This window comes from Poromitra crassiceps (genome assembly GCF_964638095.1).
Source record: "Poromitra crassiceps genome assembly, chromosome: 19".
Lineage (NCBI taxonomy): Eukaryota > Metazoa > Chordata > Actinopteri > Beryciformes > Melamphaidae > Poromitra > Poromitra crassiceps.
In genome coordinates, this window is record NC_139646.1 from 1,655,530 (window position 1) to 1,675,159 (window position 19,630).

General features: G+C 43.4%; 2 protein-coding genes across 3 annotated transcripts; one reads left to right on the forward strand and one right to left on the reverse strand.

Annotated features, from left to right (window-relative positions):
- The first annotated feature begins 7,194 nt into the window (after positions 1 to 7,194).
- On the forward strand, positions 7,195 to 14,252 carry LOC310793790 (regulator of G-protein signaling 4-like). 2 transcript variants are annotated; one of them, XM_083655678.1, is made up of 6 exons: positions 7,195 to 7,326; positions 7,486 to 7,575; positions 11,642 to 11,710; positions 11,802 to 11,854; positions 13,253 to 13,416; positions 13,973 to 14,252. In XM_083655678.1, the coding sequence occupies exons 3-6, from the start codon at positions 11,652 to 11,654 to the stop codon at positions 14,138 to 14,140; spliced, it is 444 nt and encodes a 147-aa protein (XP_083511804.1). In that variant the 5' UTR covers positions 7,195 to 7,326; positions 7,486 to 7,575; positions 11,642 to 11,651; the 3' UTR covers positions 14,141 to 14,252. The 2 variants fall into 2 exon arrangements, with proteins under 2 accessions (XP_083511804.1, XP_083511803.1); XM_083655677.1 differs by lacking the exons at positions 7,195 to 7,326; positions 7,486 to 7,575 and adding an exon at positions 11,400 to 11,516.
- Positions 14,253 to 14,492: 240 nt separating this feature from the next.
- LOC310794339 (UPF0390 protein zgc136864-like) lies at positions 14,493 to 17,356 on the reverse strand. The gene is made up of 3 exons (XM_083656322.1): positions 17,224 to 17,356; positions 15,712 to 15,767; positions 14,493 to 15,579 (listed from the first exon to the last, which is right to left on the reverse strand). Exons 1-3 carry the CDS (start codon positions 17,312 to 17,314, stop codon positions 15,427 to 15,429), a joined length of 300 nt encoding a protein of 99 aa, XP_083512448.1. The 5' UTR covers positions 17,315 to 17,356; the 3' UTR covers positions 14,493 to 15,426.
- Positions 17,357 to 19,630: the final 2,274 nt, after the last annotated feature.

Here is a 19,630-nt window from a genome sequence, read left to right on the forward strand (position 1 = left end):
CTGTCAAACTCGCTGTTTTTTTGCAGACTCGTAACCTCGCGTCACCAGGCTCTTCTCGGCGAGAGCAGACTCGTTAACGTTACAGACAGAGCTACCGACGCCACGTTAATTTAATTTAGCGTCAAGTCTACTCTGGTCTGGTCCAACAGGTAAATAAGCTAGTCTGGTCTCCACTAACGTTAGTGAAAGTGTTGTTATGAATGATATTAAACAACAACACAACACGGACGAACCATTTTTGTCTTCTTTGTCTGTTTTTGTCTTCAACACGTCAGTTTGTGCCGTTCACCGCCATTATAATGTGTGGACCCAGGGGTACCCGGAAGTAAATGTAAACATCCCGCTGATTTGGTCTATAGACCCTTCTCACGGGGCCATTTTGTGTCGAGAAGCCAGGGTAAACACAGGTGCAAGCAACACACTAATGAGGGTTTCCAACTTCCATGATTGGAATTTGGAAACCCTCATTAGTGTTTTGCTTGCACCTGTGTTTACCCTGGCTTCTCGACACAAAATGGCCCCCGTGAGAAGGGTCTATACAAGAGACTGGGACAGACAGGGAGGAGGGAGAGAGACTGTGTGTGTGTGCGTGCGTGTGTGTGTGTGTGTGTGTGTGTGTGTGTGTGTGTGTGTGCGCGTGTGTGAGAGAGTGAGGGAGTGAGAGACAGACAGGGAGGAGGGAGAGAGACTGTGTGTATTCATAATAAAGTGATGCTGTTGATGTTCTCTGGCGCTGCTATTGTACCAACAACACTGAGTACGTTTACATGCAAGACCTCAAGCAGGTTCCAGATAATGGACAGCAGGAAGCATCTAACAGAGCAGAGTGAACAAGCACAGACAATCAACAGGCAATGGATATGAAATGACTAGCATTTAATGAACAAGCAGTGAGTTTCCCTTGAACGACCTTATGTTGGCCTACGTTGATTACATTTCAGTCAACAAGCCATTCCACTGGATGAGAGGAGATAAGAGGAGAGAGAAGAGAACCTGAAGGAGAGGGGAGGAGATAAAGTAGCCTGGGTAAACCCAGCCCCCAGTGACCTGCTCTCAGGCTTACCCTGCTCACGAGTCACAAGGTAGTGACTGGGAACTCTGAGAGCAGGTCACGTGGGGGCTGGGTTTACCCAGGCTAGAGATAAAGGTCCTTCATAACAATAACATCAGACAGGTCTCCTCATATAAATATCTAGGAGTACATATTGATAAGGATATGAATTGGCACACGCATGTCACATCTTGCTGTGCAAAGATACATCAGCGTTTGCACTTTCTTCGCAGACTCAGGTTGTTTGGAGTCAGTACGAGTATCATGTTGATTTTCTACAGGGCGAGCATAGAATCGATCCTGAGGTATGGTATAGCCAGCTGGTTTGGCAACCTGACGGTCAAATTTAAATCCCAAATTGTAAGGCTTGCAAAAACGGCCGGGAAGATCATGGGCATGTCTAGCCCCCCGATCACCCTCCAAGCCATTTTTGACCAGGAAGCTGTCAGACAAGCTCGGAACATTACTTCTGACCCTTTGCATGAACTGAACCCAGAATATGTGCTCATGAGGTCCGGTAGAAGGTATAGAATTCCAAAGTGTAAATACAATAGATATAAACACTCCTTTGTCCCTCTCTCAATTAAGCTACTTAACGATAACTAGATGCTCCTTCCTAAGGGACTTGAAATCCATAAGGGTGTATGCAATTTTGTCTTATGTTTTTGTGTCTGATGTATCTGTGTTAAATGTCTGTACGCAGCTTGGATCTCTGTCTCCAAGACAAATTTCTCCCAAGGGAGACAAATAAACTTGAACCTTAAACCTTGAACCTTGAACCTTCAGCGAGGGAAATCCCTGTGAACCCTCTCTCTCTCAGGTGAGCTCTTGCAGTGAACTCCTGAAGATATCCAGACATTAGACGGGGTTTATGAACACAACTGTCCACGCAAACGGATCTTAACCACGTGCCCGTAGCGCTCGCAGAGCAGCTCGTATTTGAAAAGTACAGTTTAATGTCCAGAGCGAGTGGGTGTGTTGATGGCTTTGGGATCACTTCTGTTATATTGTTAAATGGCACTTTTACAAGCCATTCCTGTCCCTGCGTGAGTTCATTTCATGAACGGATAGTTACATGGCTGGATTATTTGGAAGAGAAAATGCCAATTGGTGAGTAAACAAGTCAAAGTTGAATGGTTTCTTTTCCCCCAGTCCGATTGTTTGAATCGTGAAAATGCAACAAGGAGATGATAGTGCTGAAGCTATATATTAGAGAGATAACTTTTGTGGGGGGAAATAAATTGAAAACGGGTCAGATATGACTTGAATGGCACTTGTAAAATCACCCTTTCCGGCGTTTAACATTTCCGCGATCACTATTTGGCAGCTGACCTTTGGGCGATGTGCAAACAGGCACTCACTTTTTGTTGGCACATCGCAAGCCTGCGTTTTCTAACCATATCGCCAGAATAATGCGTTGAAGGGTTTTCCATGTAGTGGAGAACTGCTTTCTGAAATATATCTTTGATGTAGTCTACATTGATTTTTTTTTTTTACTTAAAGGTCTGTCTGGCATAAACACTGTGATTCCTGCAGCACACTACGTCATAGCCCACCTCCCCTCTACTACAGGAGGACCTCCCCATGTGTGGAAACAACAATAATGCCTCTTGTCTGGAAGGGCTGCTCCGGGGGAATGTCCGGACCTGATTCAATGGACATAGTCCAGAATGGCGTCACACGCGCATGACAGATAACCCCCCTCCCTTGTAGCCTGGGTAAACCCAGCCCCCAGTGACCTGCTCTCAGGCTTACCCTGCTCACGAGTCACAAGGTGAGGCTAGTGACTGAGAACTCTGAGAGCAGGTCACGTGGGGGCTGGGTTTACCCAGGCTACCTCCCGTGCAGTAGGAGGAAGCAGGGAAGAGAGTGATATGAAGCTCTTACCCTCTCCACCGAGCGCCTGGAAAGCCCTCGGGCCACCAGTCCCGCCCGCAGCTCAGAGATGTCAATGCGTCCGTCCTGGTTGAGGTCCAGTTGATTGAACAGCTTGGCCCACCTCTCCTGCCTCCGCTGCTCCGGACCTGAGCCCCCGCTGTCCCCCGGGCTGGACGCCTGGGGGACTTCAGCCCCTCCTCGGGGTCCCCCCATACCTGGTGCCGGTTAGGTCAGCTGCTGGGATGCAGGGCCGTCAATTCACCAAAGCCTATCAGAGAATGGCAACTGCAGCTGAGTTTCACAGTTTCCACACTCATCTGGACATCAGTATCAAGGCTTTTTCAATTACCTTCAAAGTTTTTTGTCAAAATTAGACATTCGCTTTTTGTTTTACTCGTGATCTCACAAAAGTAAGACATCATGGTGAAATCATTCATTTTAAAACTGCTATCAATGCAGATATCATAGGGTATTCCTCAGGACATTATTTAGGATGGAGAGCTGAGGCCAAAACAAGGCCATTCACTCTTTTTCAAAAACCTTCAATGCTTTATTTTATTTTATTTGATCAAATCCACAAACTATGAAGAATTATCAAGGCCCGTGGGAGCGCTGAATATCATTTGGCACCAAATCTTCAAAATCCACTAAATTTCTGAGGACATGTGGAGCAGTAATGACATTATTATGTGGGCAACCCTTTATATTACAGGCCATTGATTACATAGACTGGAAATAATAATAGTAATATCCAAGTAAAAGTAATAACTTGTTCTAGCATTGAAATGACTACTACTACTACTAAATGACATTGAAGTAACTACAGAGTAATACATTACATTACGACATTTGGCAGACGGTTTTATCCAAAGCGACTAATAATACACAAGTAACAATGTTTTCTTTACCAGACTAGGCCTGTTCTGGGCTTTCTGTTGTCATTTGTGTATAGTTGGTTTATATTATGTATGTATGTATGTATGTATGTATGTATGTATGTAGGTACAGTATGTATGTATTTATGTATGTATGTATGTGTATGCAATGCATGCATGTATCCATGTGAATAATACTGTACATATTCAGTAGGTATAGTGTCTTTTCTAAAACTAGGCATCTTGCGCGCTACGCGCACTCAATTCCTGGGCTCGCCTGCTGCAGCTCGCATACACAGCTCGGCCGCTGTGTGGCCTCGCCCTGGTAGCCTGGGTAAACCCAGCCCCCACGTGACCTGCTCTCAGACCTCTGGTTCTCAGTCACTAGGTAGTGACTGAGAGCAGGTCTGAGAGCAGGTCACGTGGGGGCTGGGTTTACCCAGGCTATCGCCCTGGCTGCTCCTTGATGGCATACTTCAGGGATGCTGGATCACCTGTCCTGGAGCTGGCAACATACAGCTGTCCATGGCTGAAGACGGGGGTCTGAAGCCAGACTCCCACTTCTTTCAGTGTCTGCCCCTGGGACTTGCTCTTATGACATCACTGATGATGTCACAACTGCTCTTATGACATCACTGATTACATCACAACCTCTTATGACATCACTGATGATGTCACAATGCCTCTGGCATCACTGATGATGTCACAATTTATTTAACCATTTGACTTCCTGTGTAATGCCTTGTCACTACTGTATACAAGGTGACCATTAAGACACAGTCAGGCACAGTTTCTGGGTTGATTTGTCTTACTGCCTGGTTGTGTGCCAGGGTGAGACCTAGCCAACTGAAACTACCATACTGACTGTGTGTGTGTGTGCGTGCTATCTGTGCGTGCAGGCAGGCAGTGTGTGTCATAATATCCTGAGGATGATGAGAAGCAGATAGAGGAAGGAGAAGAGGCCCCAAAGTGTCACAACTCATTTAGCATTTATTCTGAACACCACCAAAACAAAATAAATGCTCTTTTATCCCAGGGCTGTGAGAGCTTATGACCCAGTGATTATTGGAGACAAAGAAATAGAGCAGGTCGACTCATACAAATACCTGGGAATTCAAATGGACAACATGTTAAAATGGAATGTCCATGTCGACTATTTGTGTGCCAAACTAGCACAACGTCTGCACTTTCTCCGTAGACTTAGATTGTTTGGCGTGAGCACTAATATCATGTCAACGTTCTACAACGCGGTGCTGGAAAGTCTTATCAGATATGGATGGCTGCTTGGTTTGGGACTCTGACCGTCCAACTCAAATCTAGAATAATGAAAATGGTTAAAACTGCCATGAAGGTGATCGGCATGAATGAGTATCCGACACTTCAGTCTATCTTTGAAAATAAGGTCATCAGTCTGGCACAAAGAGTTCTGACTGACCCATCTCACATCTTATTCTCTGAATACGAGCTGCTACCGTCTGGCAGACGGTACAGAGCCAGCCGCTTTAAGAGCAACCGCTATAAGTTATCTTTTCTCCCAACTTCCATTGCACTGCTGAATAAACAGACAGCTCCCTCCCCACGGGTGTAGCTAGCACCTTTCGAATAGTGGCAGTTTTGTAGCGCTTCTATTGATTTTATTGATTATATGATTTTATTTTCTTATATTTTCATTCTCTTATTGATTGATTTTATTGATTATTTGATTTTATTGATTTTATTTTCTTATATTTCTATTCTCTCATTCGTTTTTACTACTTTATTGTGTTTGCTTTTCCCGTTTGGTTATTATTTTACCTTAATGGGGTAACATTGATTGAATCATCCTTATAGTGTATATTATGTTATGTACACTACTACAGCAGTAACTGAAACTATGCCAGCAGCTGGAACGATTGTGGGTTTCATTATTTTATTTGGTTACTATTTTATTTTACTATTTTATTTTCCTAATCTCAGGAATGTTGTTGGGCTATACAATTGTGCAATAGAGCTTGTGCAATCATGCCGAACAGGTTCTCTCTACTGTGGAGTTGTGCAATGTTGAATGTCCCTGTCTGTCTCTGTTTTTGACGTTGTTTGTAACGCTGGGTTGCGGCTATGTGCACTTTAATGCCCAAGACAAATGTCCCTCCGGGGACAATAAAGTATATCTCTCATCTCATCTAGCAAACAATCTCCTTTCTTTGTTACTTCTTCTCATCCACCCTTCCCCTTTTTAAATTCAACTCTTCTGCTTAAAACTTTCCCCCATCCGTTCATACTTGCCTTTGCTACCACCCTCTCCATCCTACCTCCTCTCACCTTTTCTTTTGCACCACACGTTTAAAAAATGTATTAAACATGGGTCATTTACAGCAGGATGATGTGGGAATTTAGGACTTTAATCATGAGAGAGATAACGAGGAAAAGAGTGGAAGAGAGATACAAAGTATGGAGACAAGATAGGTGGGTTTTTATCCTCATGGAGACTTGGACAGCTATTTTGAATACCATATCAGTGGTGTAAGGGCCAGTGGTTCCCAACCTTTTTTGTCTTATGAGCCGTTTTGCCATGCCAATAGTAGCCCCTAACTCATGCCTGTTGATGATGCTCCTAAATTTGTTCTATAACTTTTAGTGTAATAATATGCAGACGTACAAGTAAATCCATACAAAATAGATTTTTCACTGAGCTGCTGGTGTGTGGGCGTGGCCTCCTTTTTCCTTTTGTAACCAGGCTCCCCTAAACCTGAATCTGGAGCGACAGCAACTGGAGATTTTTGAGCCATTTATCAGTCATGTAGCCTAACAGTTGACACCTGTCGGGGGGGAACTCGTTGTGGTGTGCACGTGCCATTTTAACAATGGGCTTATGAAATGACTTTTGAAATTATTATTTTTTCATCATTTTGGAAATAAATTGTTGTTGTTCTTTCCAAGGAAGCTGTTCAAGTGCCCCTACGGGGTCCACGTAGGCTACCCCTGGTTGGGAATCACTGCCCTAAGGGATCCGTTCATCCCAGGCCTGGGCAAGTGGTGGCCCTGTGAAGAGGCTCTGGGGGTTATGGGCCCCCTGAGCTCTTGGGCCCCTGGGCCCGGTAGGCCCCTTTGGTAATACATCCCTGCATCTAGTTATCCCTTAGTTTTCTGGTCATTACTGTGTAATTAATGGTCTGTCATTTAAAGGGTTACTAAATATGTGGCCAGTTTGATAGATCATTGACCTGTCACCAAAGTCATTTGCACATGATATAGGCTACTAGAGAGTAAACTGAAACCCCGGATGTTTAGCCTACTAGACAGGGCTTCTAAATAGACTAGGTTTCTTCATCCACGGTTACAATAACACAAACTGCTAGATGAAATTGTGACTCACTTATTATTGCAGCGTCACATGTTGGCATGATACCGAGTCGATGCGGTCCATGGTGGGCTGGCTAGCAGGGCGGATTATGGGCTGGAGATAAATCCGGGTCGGGTGTCCGGGTGGTGGTAGGCTGGTGGTTCTGGATGTCAGGAAACTGGATTTGACACCGGACAGCTGTGAGTCCACTCGCGTCTCGTGTCTGGTTTATAGCGAGAAGAACATAACAGCTCCCTCTGGGTTCAGGCTCAATGTTGTTTACAATTCAGATCAACATGCAGTTCGTGTCGTGTCGTGCGTCTGGTAACTTTTTACTTCCACGTTTCTTGAGGAACCAGGAAGCGAGGAAAGGCGACCCCTCCTCTCCCCAGCCCTGCTACCCGAGCTCATCTGGACCTTTCGCGCGACCGTCAGTCTTCTGTCAGAAGGTGAATCGGGTGTCAGATTCATGTAGCCTATGCAGCGCTGCTATATCATGGATCCATCCGCACACCGAGCCAAAGCCCAAGGGGGGAGAGGCAACAAATGACCGATCTGTATATTGTGTGCCAGTTGTTCGCGTGAACCACTTGTAACGTTGAATAAATACGGATGGATAAGGTTATGCAAAACATAATCTGGAGGCGCATATGGCTATTGTCAGCGTGTCCTCTTCGTGTCCTCCTCCTAACGTTACACCTTCTCGGGTTCCTTCTTCACACAGCACCTGCTGGTCTGGGAAGTGTGAGTCGCACTGAAAAGTGGGATTTTGAGTCTGCGCCTTAATGTTGATTTTACCGACTACAGACTGAAATGCATGGTTTTATTTAGGCTACAGATTGCCTAATCCAAGTGGTTCTCAAAGTGGGGTCCGGGGACCCCCAGCTGGGTCCTTAGTGGGTTCCAGGGAGTCCCCAGAAAAAAAGTGTAATAATTAATTTTCACTAGAATTCCAACCATAAGTAGGCTAACAACGGACTATTTTGGTAATTGGTTTCATACACTTTCAGTAATCAAATATCTAAAAGTGTGACAGCGTGGTGTTGGGGTCATTACACTGATTGGGTGCACCTGTAGGCTATATGGAATGCACTCGTTGGACGTAAAAGACCTTCAGACCATTCAGTCTCTCTCCCTCACGGACGCACCCTTGTGTTTTGTTTGTTTAATGTAGTTTGTGTTGTGTTTACCCTGCTAGCCGGGCGGGGCGCTACTGATCAGTATGAGCGAGAGCGCCCCGCTAGCAGGGTAAGTGTGTTAGTTTCAGTTAATAAATTATTGGGTAACACTTTACAATAACGTACACAAATCCTATAGTAGTTACTGATAAACTAACCATTAACTAATCGCCAGTTAATCATTCGCTAATGAAAAATTTGGCATTAGTTTATCACTAGTTAATCATAGTTAATGAGTAGGTAGTCATTAGTTAATGATTAGTATCTAATTTCCTGAGTAGAGTAGTTAATCAGTACCTAATGATTACTAAATTTCAGCTCGTGAATAGAGTAGTTAATCATTACTTAATGATTCCAAAATGTCAGTGCGTGAATGTATTAGTTAATCATTAGTTAATCTTTTTGTGTACCCTATTGTAAAGTGGTGCATCATACTCAGTAGTTTATGAATACTGAATCATTACCTGTCCATTAGTTACTCTTTTCGCACCCTAATATAAAGTGAAAGATATCCTTATCAAATAATCACTCCCTCCAGGTGAGATTCGAACCCTGAACCCCAAGATTGTTAAATTGTAAGTCTGGTTCTCTACCATCTGAGCTAACCAGCCTGTTGCTTGTTCGAGCCATACTATTGAATGTAGAGCCTGAGACCAAGTATTATAGTTTAAAGGTATATTCCACCCAAATACTACTTTCTGTCCAAGTACTTACAAGCAGTGTTGGGAGTAACTAGTTACTAAGTAACTAGTTACTGTAACTTAACTACCTTTTTCAGTAACTAGTAATCTAACTAATTACTTTTTCAAATTCAGTAACTCAGTTACAGTTACTAAAATAGTAACTGGACTAGTTACTAGTTACTTTAGGACATGAAAATAACGGACAACTTCAGAGGATTACCCAGTTTCTGATCCTCAGACCTAGTCCGGGGAAAGAGCTGCAGCCAGAGCCCCAGAGGCTAAGGACCTTGATAGGCTATAAGCCTCCCCAATAAGCGAATGTTCAATGCCACACTGTGGCACAGCAACACTAACATAATGTGTGCATTAATAACAATCGAAGCGGACTTTTAAAAGTAACGCAAAAGTTACTTTCCCTAGTAACTAATTACTTTGAAGTAACTGGTAACTTTAAAGTAATTAAATTACCTTTTGAGAGAAGTAACTAGTAACTGTAACTAATTACCAATTTTCAGTAACTTTCCCAACACTGCTTACAAGTACTTAGACATAAGTAGTATTTGGCTGAAACATACCTAAGTACTTGGACATGAAGTAGTATTTGGATGGAATATACCTTTAAAACTATAAGTATTTGGAGAGAAGGTAGTATTTGGGTGGAATATATATTAAAAACTATAAGTACTTGAACAGAAAGTAGTATGTGGATAGGACATAATACTTAGTCTCTGACTCTACAGACCTATAGTATGGCTCTACCAAGTAACAGGCTGGTTAGCTCAGATGGTAGAGAACCAGACTTACAATTTAACAATCTTGGGGTTCAGAGTTCGAATCTCACCTGGAGGGAGTGTTTATTTGATAAGGATATCTTTCACTTTATATTAGGGTGCGAAAAGAGTAACTAATGGACAGGTAATGATTCAGTATTCATAAACTACTGAGTATGATGCACCACTTTACAATAGGGTACACAAAAAGATTAACTAATGATTAACTAATACATTCACGCACTGACATTTTGGAATCATTAAGTAATGATTAACTACTCTATTCACGAGCTGAAATTTAGTAATCATTAGGTACTGATTAACTACTCTACTCAGGAAATTAGATACTAATCATTAACTAATGACTACCTACTCATTAACTATGATTAACTAGTGATAAACTAATGCCAAATTTTTCATTAGCGAATGATTAACTGGCGATTAGTTAATGGTTCGTTTATCAGTAACTACTATAGGATTTGTGTACGTTATTGTAAAGTGTTACCAATTATTGTTTTACTTTGGTATGTCTGTGGGGATCCGTGGTCTAATTTGTGGGTTTAGTTTTTTTTACGAACCACTGGCCTAATCCATTGAAACGGAGCAGATGGGAGTCACCTTCGGATCTCCCTACTCAAACCTCCTATAAAGCACACTGGACACTTTCAGGGTGTACAGTAGCCAACTACATCTTCAGTAAACACACACATAATCCCTTTACTGTAATCCTAATTTTAATCTAACCCTATTAACTCAAAGATGCCAACATTGTTATTCAACCAAATAGTTTACTGCAATAACATTCCACCACAACACCAGGTTTGCCGGGTAATGGTCATATTGTGGTACCCAGCCTATAGGGTTAACACGTTTGAAAAAAAAAATAGTTTCTTATGATAAGAAACTGGAATTACCTCTCAATATCGGCCCAATAAAAATAAATCCTTCAAAAAGAAGAATATGCAGGGGCATCTATTGGGATGCAGATGACAGATAATTCTCACTCTTTTTAAATATCATCTATATAGGACAGGTTATTGTGTACAGTATGTCAGTGTGGACACTAGGAAGAACAGCTGATTGCCATGGCATCAGCTAATGGGGATTTGTTTAAATAAAAAAAGAAACCATAAAGCAGCCCCTTAAAGAAGTGAGGATTGGAAAGTCCTCACGTTGCAAAGATCCATCCTCACGTCTGAAGGTTTAAATCTCAAGTTGGATCTCACAAATGTATAAGTATAAGAACACACACTCACACACAATCAATTGCACTTCTATCTCTCCCACTCTTGAGAGATGAGTGATGTTGCCTGACTGCCCACCTGCTCCTCACTCATCGAGTCTTTCTCTCCTACATATTACTCGACATACTCTATATTCTTTTACTGATGATCCCTGACAAACACACACACCTGAAATCCCCTTGGTGTAATTTTCCTATATTGTTTTGTCCCACCTGTGAACAGATGGGACAGCTCAGCACCAGTGGGCCCACATGGCCTGTGAGCACGTACACCAGCCCTCTTATTCATCTCCCATAGTCTGTGCACCTGCTGCTGTGTGTGGGCAGACCCACAGAGCAGCTACTCTATATAAGAGAAGCACCCTGTGGTCTGGGAGCTTGACAAAGTGGAGAAAAGCACCTAAATACTGTGACCGACTACAGTTAGGTCTGTTCATCCAGTCTTCTCTTTTTGGCTTTTCCTACAACTACAATGTGCAAGGGCTTGTCCTCCCTGCCCTCCTCGTGCCTGGTTAAGTGAGTATGGAAGTGGGGTCATAATGTTTTTGCAGGTGGAGACAAGTGAATTGCACTGCCACGCATGTTAAAAAGGTGTTGTATATGCAGAGCCTGGTGTGATTTGATCTGCCGGTGCGTTTTAGGGCAAAGGAGATGCGGGTGAAGTTGAGCCACCTGGCCGAGAAGCAGGACTGGACACACCACAAACACAAGTAGACCGACACAAATCCACATTTCAAATACATATTAAATCCGCTGATCACAGCAACGGTGGATTCTGACAGTTTCTGTCTCTTCTCTCAGACATCACGAGGAAAAGGTTCTTCAGGACCTGGAGTCTCTGCTCAACAGCAAGAGTAAGACCTCATTTATTTCTTCATTAAGCATTCTAAAAATAGGGAGGTACGGTGGTGCAGTGGTAAGCACTATCGCCTCACAGCTCGAAGGTCGTGGGTTCGATTCCCACCTGGGCCGATGTGAACACTGAAGGAATGCGTGCCCGTCCGCATGTCCTCGAGTGCCCACCACCCGGGTGGGGGTCGGCAAAATGGCCTTTCTGTGTGGAGTTTGCATGTTCTCCCCGTGCCTCCCGGGGGTCTCCTTCATATAGGAACCCCCTTCACAAAAACATGCAACATCCTGGTTGCTTATATGGTTCCTCCTCTGATCGTTAAGGGCGCCTGTTCAGAGGGAGGGGAACTGGTTGGAATAGCGTGAACCTCCCACGTGCTATGTCCTACCGGTGAAGCTTCCTCGGGCAGGTGAAAAGAAGCGGCTGACTTGACTGCCCATGTCTCGGAGGATGCATGGAATCAGTCTCGGCTCTCCCCAGATCGGCAGAGGATGGAGTAGCAACCAGGATTGAGTAATTCAAATGAGCACTAAACGGGGGATAAAAATGGGATAAAAAATCGGGAAAAAAACATTAAAAAAAAAAAAAAAGCATTCTAAAAATAAGATGCTATTAGTAGGTCTTTTTATTCAAAGCGTCTTCTTCCATGTCCCATGAGTATGTACATTTAGAGGGTCCCAGTGCGAATAAACGCCCATCCCATCCTAGTCAGTGAATCTACGTATCTCACGGTGTGTAAACCAAACCCTCTCTGCTGGACCCTTATCTGCAAATGCAACCGTAACCTACTGCATCCCGTGCTACCTAAACCCACAAAGTTTTATTGTTTCTATTGATTTTATGGTTTCTATTGTTTTATTGCTTTTATTGTTTTTTATTATTGATTTATCTTTCCATTACTTTGTGCACTTTACTGGCCGTTTGTGCACTTTATTCTATTACCTCACTTTATCGGTCGCTGCGTGTCTGCACTTTACTGATCGCTGTGCACTTTAATGCTACCTTGCACAGTTATCGGTCACTGTGTGTCACAAACAAGGTCCTTGATGTTTTATTTAGCCTTTTATTTATTCTTAACTACATGCATGTAACATGTTAACATGCCACTTGTGTTGTTCTTGTCTGTGTTTTTATCTGTATGTCTATCTGCTGCAACTCAATTTGCCCTTTGGGACACTAATAAACTTGAACTTGAACTTGAAGTGATATGTGCATAATGCACATGTCTGTATGTAGAGTGTGGTATAGTATATCAGGGTGTCCTTGAAAAAGAGAGCTTGCTCTCAATGGTCCTCCCTGGATAAAGGTTAATTAAATAAATAAAAAATAATGGATTCTGTACCATTTATTCTCTGGCCATGCTCTGAATTCGAGGTGTCCCTGTATCCCCTGTCCCTCCTAGCCGGTCTGCAGGCATTCCGTGGGTTCCTGCGTTCAGAGTTCAGTGAGGAGAACCTGGAGTTCTGGCTGGCCTGCGAAGACTACAGGGTTTCCCCCTCACGCCTGCAGAGAGCCAAGACCAGCATCATCTACAGCCGCTTCATCAACCTCGACGCCCCACAGGAGGTTGGTGTAGAGGGGTGTGAGAGGAACGGTGAACTAGACCAGTGGTTCCCAACCTTTTTTGTCTCATGTACCCCTTGAGCTGTTCTGCCATGCCAATGGTAGCCCCTCACTCGTGCGTCTCGATGATTCTCCTAAATTTGTTCTGTTAAACTTCTAGCATCGAACACATCTGATTATTAAATAAAAATCATTTGAATGACTCCATAATTATTATAATTATTATTATAATACAAATACATTTACATATATTCAGACTTGCCAAGTAGCAGGTTGAACTCCTTTTGATCAGTTTGTTTTTGTTGTTGATTTGACTTGAATTCTGACAGTTTATTATTTTTCTTCTCAGTTTTACCAAGGCTTCCTTGGTGTTTGGTGCTGGCTTCATTGAATTGTCAGCTAACTTTAAATTATAATCCCAAATCTTTCCATGTACCCCCCGCAAGCTGCTCAAGTACTTGTACCCCTTGGTTGGGAATCACTGGACTAGACCAGTGGAATTGAAAGACACTGATTGAAGTCACCTGACGTTTGTTCACATGGTCTTTTCTCCTCTCAGGTGAACTTGGATGCAGAGACCCGCGAGGCTCTGCTGGGTGTGATGGACTCTCCGGCGGCGGACACGTTCAGCAAAGCCCAGCAGAGGATCTACAACCTGATGGCCAAAGACTCGTTCCCTCGCTTCCTTCGTTCCGCTCACTGTGTGGAAACCATCAAGGCTGCGTAGACAAGACTGGCAGTTTACTACCAAGTAACAGTTTATTATCACAGACTGGCATTAGAAGTCCTGATGAATCGGTGTTGCATGACATGTTGATTGTATTTTATGTCTTTAACAAGTAGCATGTTTTATAATTTCTTTTCCATATAGGATTGTTCTTGTGTAATGCATGCTCTGTTGTAATTGAGTTGTAGGTAAAGTTGAATATTGTAATTCAGAAAGTGTTACCCGAGACATGATTCAATAGACTGTGGAAACTCTCATAGGCTCAGAATTATCAAAGGAACTCTGAATTGCGTTACTTGCAAGTGATATCCACAAAAATCAAATAAATACCTCGTGAAAGAATTGATGTTGATAGTATTTAATACATAAATACAAACACTATTTTGTAAACGGAAGCTTGCCAAAGTTGCGCGAGCGTAGCCTGAGTAAAAGGGTTTAACAGTAAAAACCAAATAAATTGAGTTCAGAATGTTGTTCAGCCTTATCACTGGCTGCTGGGCTCAGTCACAAAGTCGGGCGGGTGAGCCCGTCCTTGACACGGTCGCAGCAAAGTGTCGCCCTTGAGACACATTTAACACCCGTAGCAAAGGATCATGGGAGTTTTAACACAGTCAACAGAAAAGGCGAAAGCTGTACAAACAAAAGCAGAACACAGCCCATTGAACAATTGTGCGTGTCGTGTTCTGCAGAGATATCCTTATCATGTTGAACTTGCTTTGTGAAACAGGCTAGTGGTTTGACATACATCATGTCGAACTGATCTTTCGCTCATTACTCGTACTCATCGTTCTTTGTACAATACAGTGGTGTCAATACAAAACACAGTGATAGAAACCTTTATAAAAAGTATGACCCAAAGCTCATATCAAAATATGCTTTCTGAAGTCCATTCCCTGTTTTGAATGAGGATGTCTATGAAAGCAAGCAAACAAGTCAGAAACTCCATGTAGTTCCTTTAAGTTCTGTGGTGCCCCCCAGTGGAGGTTTTTGGCATAATTTCATGACCCAATGCTACACAACATATCATTTCCAGAAGATCGTCTCTGTTGCTTTCAGTCTTTCTTTGCAATTTAGCAGACTCCTAAAAACAGCATAGAGCCAAGAATGAAGCAGACTATTTCTATAACTACGCCTGAACCCAACTCAAACATTTGGGAATCAAAAACAAGCAGAGAGCTGACATCTTATACTTATATGTTCATTAGCCCCAAATTTTGAGTTCAGTAGCTTTGTGTTGCAATACCATCAGACTCAGGCCTGGCAGGCGTGCCGTCGTGTGTCTGCTACTATTTGGAGCTGGATCCTGGACGAGGGCCTCCAGGTCCAGGGGGGGCTTTACGTTCGGCCCCCTTGACAATGCTCAGCCGCTTGTGGAGGGAGGAGCTGGCCTTGTGGGTCACCTCCTGCTCAATCTTGTTCCTGATGGCAACCTCTAGTCCCTTCAAGGAACAAGGAAGTCATGTTGATGATAAGTTATTGATCAAGCCCACTCTGATGCAATCATTCTCAACCTCAAACTTTTCTACCAGAAAGAAAACTGCCACTGTCACATATAGTTCTTCTTCTCTTACCTTCTTCAACTTCTGTTGCTGAACCACGTGAGTCTTTTTGGGCGCGATGACCCTCCCTATTGGGTAGAAATAAACAAGTTGAGTGAAATCCACAGTCATAATAGTACACTTTCCAATTGTTTATGTGAACTAAAATTGAACTGATACACACAAACGTATAAAGCAAAAGTCTGTCTGAAAACAGATACCATGTCTCTCCTATGATCTTGGATCTTTTATGGCTTTTGAAGGATTTTCTGAATATCGCGTAGAAACCCCCCCCCCCCCCAGCATTTACGCTTCAAAAATCATAAAAGTGTGTGGTCCTCGTGAAGATTGTCTTGCTGAACACAAACCGTTTCATAAACTTTTGTTAACTACAGACCTTCACGCATTTAACCGAAATTCCCATACAAAAATCACATCGACTTTTCCACAGCTGGAAGTGGTAACGTCCAGGTCTTCCCGACTCATTCCTGCTGTACTCTATAGTCTGCAGTCTTGCAGGGGGTACATGGAAAGATCGGGGATTACAATTCTTTCCAAAACGATTAAAAAATATATATTCATAGTAATTTCATAAGCCCATTGCTAAAATGGTACATGCAACTAGTTCCTCCCTGGCAGGTGTCAACTGTTACACCACTTGTTAAGAGTTCACCGTTCACGCATGTCAAAAGTGTGTGCAGACCAACTTGCTAGCAAGGATGAATGGCTTCAATCGTAAACTGTCAGAATAGTTCATTCATTTAATAATCAGTTGTGTTCGATACGGTTTAATGGGTTTAATAGAAAAACACATTTAGGAGAATCATCAACATTGCAACTCAACAATTGAGTCAAGATAGCCCGATATTTCTGTTGACATCCTTCAGACTACACCAAACACATCGAAAAGGTCTGTAGAAAGGCATTTATTTCTTTTCAACTGTGGGAAAGTGGGAAAAACAATCAAACCACTGTATCTCTGAAGCTTTTGAACCAAATCACACATTAGTCTATTCAATGAGACCATTTACACCTGGCACTAACATGCATTTTCTGTGATCAGATTGCAATCTGTTGACCCAAAACGGGTGTCCTCCAGTCCAAATCCATATATAGTTGCTGTATGCGGATTGAGAGGATGCATTGCATTTACACTTGTGCTCGATCGATGTGGTCACAATGCATCCCTGACCACGCCGAAGGTGGTTTGGCCAATCAGATCGCAATCCATCTTCAATGTGTCTTGGGGCGGGCGTTTATATCAGATTGCAATCTAATCACAGAAAACGCATGTTAGAGTGCCAGGTGTAAATGGCCTCAATGTGATCTCCTTTTGATAACCAATATAATAACGAATTCAATGTTTTTTTTTCCCTTCCATTCACTGAGCCTCCCCTGGAACTGTTTTGGAGCCGCAAACGGGGCCCCAAACAGCGACATGTGTGGAAGGCAGGGCCCCTTCCACACATGTCGCTGTTTGAATAACAGTTTTCATGCCTTTTTCGCTTGAGTACATGAAAAACCACTAAGACATTTGATTCATACCTCCTTTCTTGGGTCCTTTCTGCTTGTGTTGTGTGGGTTTCTTTGAAGCCCCAGGACGCTGCGCTTTGAACTTGTGTTTACCTTGAGCCATTTTGCGAGCCTCCTGATTCTGAACCGGAAACAGACTCCTACTTTTTCTTCTGCTTCTACTTCAGTGGTCGAAGGTGCATCATCGCCCCCTACTGCTCCGGAGCAAAGAACTTTTATGGAAAGAACTGAAAGCTCCATATTGCCCCATTGCAACATCAGCGCCCAGCAGCCTCCGCCATTTTTTATTTTTGGAAGCGTGACAGCGCCAAAAGAACCTCGCACAGGCTCGCAGTGGTCAGCTGCGGTAGCGCGGGCCCCTATAATCAGCCTCTCTAAACAGTAACTCAACGGGAGAACACTCTAAATTTCGTGGATTCACATCTTTTCTGGGCGTACTGCAAATCTTGATTGAAGTGGTGTAGTGCAGGGATGTAAAACAACAACCATATTGTGGAAACTAAGCAAAATTTTTCGTTTTTTTCTTTTAGTTTTTTCAAGATAAATAGTAAATGCAAAGGACCCGAGGTTAAAACCACGGCAACGCACTTCTGACGGAGTGGACGACAGCCGCATTAGCTATTTATCTTGAAAAAACTAAACAAAGAAAACGAAAAATTTTGCTTAGTTTCCACAATATGGTTGTTGTTTTACATCCCTGCACTACACCACTTCAATCAAGATTTGCAGTACGCCCAGAAAAGATGTGAATCCACGAAATTTAGAGTGTTCTCCCGTTGAGTTACTGTTTAGAGAGGCTGATTATAGGGGCCCGCGCTACCGCAGCTGACCACTGCGAGGCGCATTCTGTTTCCAAAAATGGCCGGAGTGTCCTCTCTTTCCTTCCATGCTCTTTGATACCTAGCCATGTCATTTTTCTTCTCCTTCGACTTCAGTGGCCGAAGGGGCATCATCGCCCCCTACTGCTCCGGAGTGTGATACCTAGCCGTGTGTCATTTAAGCAGTTTATTTATTCATTTATTTGTCGAATAGATAAGTAATGCTCTTGGGTAGGCTATGTCTATTTCAAATACCCATTTGCTTTCGCCAATGCATAATGACATGCACGGTGCATTGCAATGCATTATGCGTGTGAATTTTAGACTCTAAAATAATTGACAGTTTAATCGATAATGAAAATAATTGTTAGTTGCAGCCCTACTCAGCATTGGTAACATGTCCCACATTGTCCCACACAAACATACTTTGTCCCATATTTGGTTTGCTGGGATCTGGTCATCATCATCATCAGTATATAAATGGGCGCTAGGGCTCTGTCTGTTTCTGTCTCTCTGTCTGTCCCACTGTGACTGTCCCACTGTGATGTCATAAATCCCACTGTGACATCATCAGTGATGTCATACATCCCACTGTGACATCAGTGATTTCATAAATCCCACTGATGCCATCATCAGTGATGTCATAAATCTGACATCAGCAGTGATGCTGGTCTCATTGGCCACACAGCAGCCGAGCTGCGGGCAAGGCCGTGCTGCGTATGCGAGCTCGCCGAGCTGCAGGAGGGGCGAGGCTGCACAGCGGGCAACGAGCGCGCGAGATCCCTAGTAGAAATACAATCCCAACAACATGATAGAGCATACAACAGTACAATCCCACAGAGCAAAACATCCTTATAGAATGTAGAACCTTTACAGTTAGAATGATACAAACAGCTCTCCCTCATCAACAGTACACACCGCCCCCTCCAGGCACACATCATTGACCAAAGAGTAGTATGCCAGTTCTGCCCTTAGCCCTTGTTCACACAGGACGCCGAACGCAAGTAGAACCGAAGCTTGAAGCAGCACAAGCTGAACTGATGCCTAACCGTTCACACAAGAAGCCTTCTTTTTTCCTCTCAGCGCCTCCTCGGCATGCCATGAACCCACCCACAACTCCCATTGACTTCATGCCTGGCAGCTTCAAGCTTCACGCGTCACGCTTGGAAAATAGGCGTGAATCCTGAATGATCGCTTGAGCAAGGCGTGAGCGTGGCTTCGGCGAGGCTTCAGCGTGACACGTGCGCGAATGGTGTGAACGGCCTTGCCTGTTAACAAGGACGCCTAAACGAAACTTGTGGGTTCAGCGTAGGTTGAGCGTTGCTTCGGCGTCCTGTGTGAACGTGGGCTAAGACGTGCAGAGTCATCTATTATGTTCTGTTTAAATTTTTGTCCCACAAGTGAGGTCATCAGTGATGTCATAGGCATTGTGACATCATCAGTGATGTCAGAGGCATTGTGACATCATCAGTGATGTCATAAGGCATTGTGACATCATCAGTGATGTCATAAGGCATTGTGACATCATCAGTGATGCCGGGCAGTTACATCATCAGTGATGTCACAAGGCATTGTGACATCATCAGTGATGCCGGGCATTG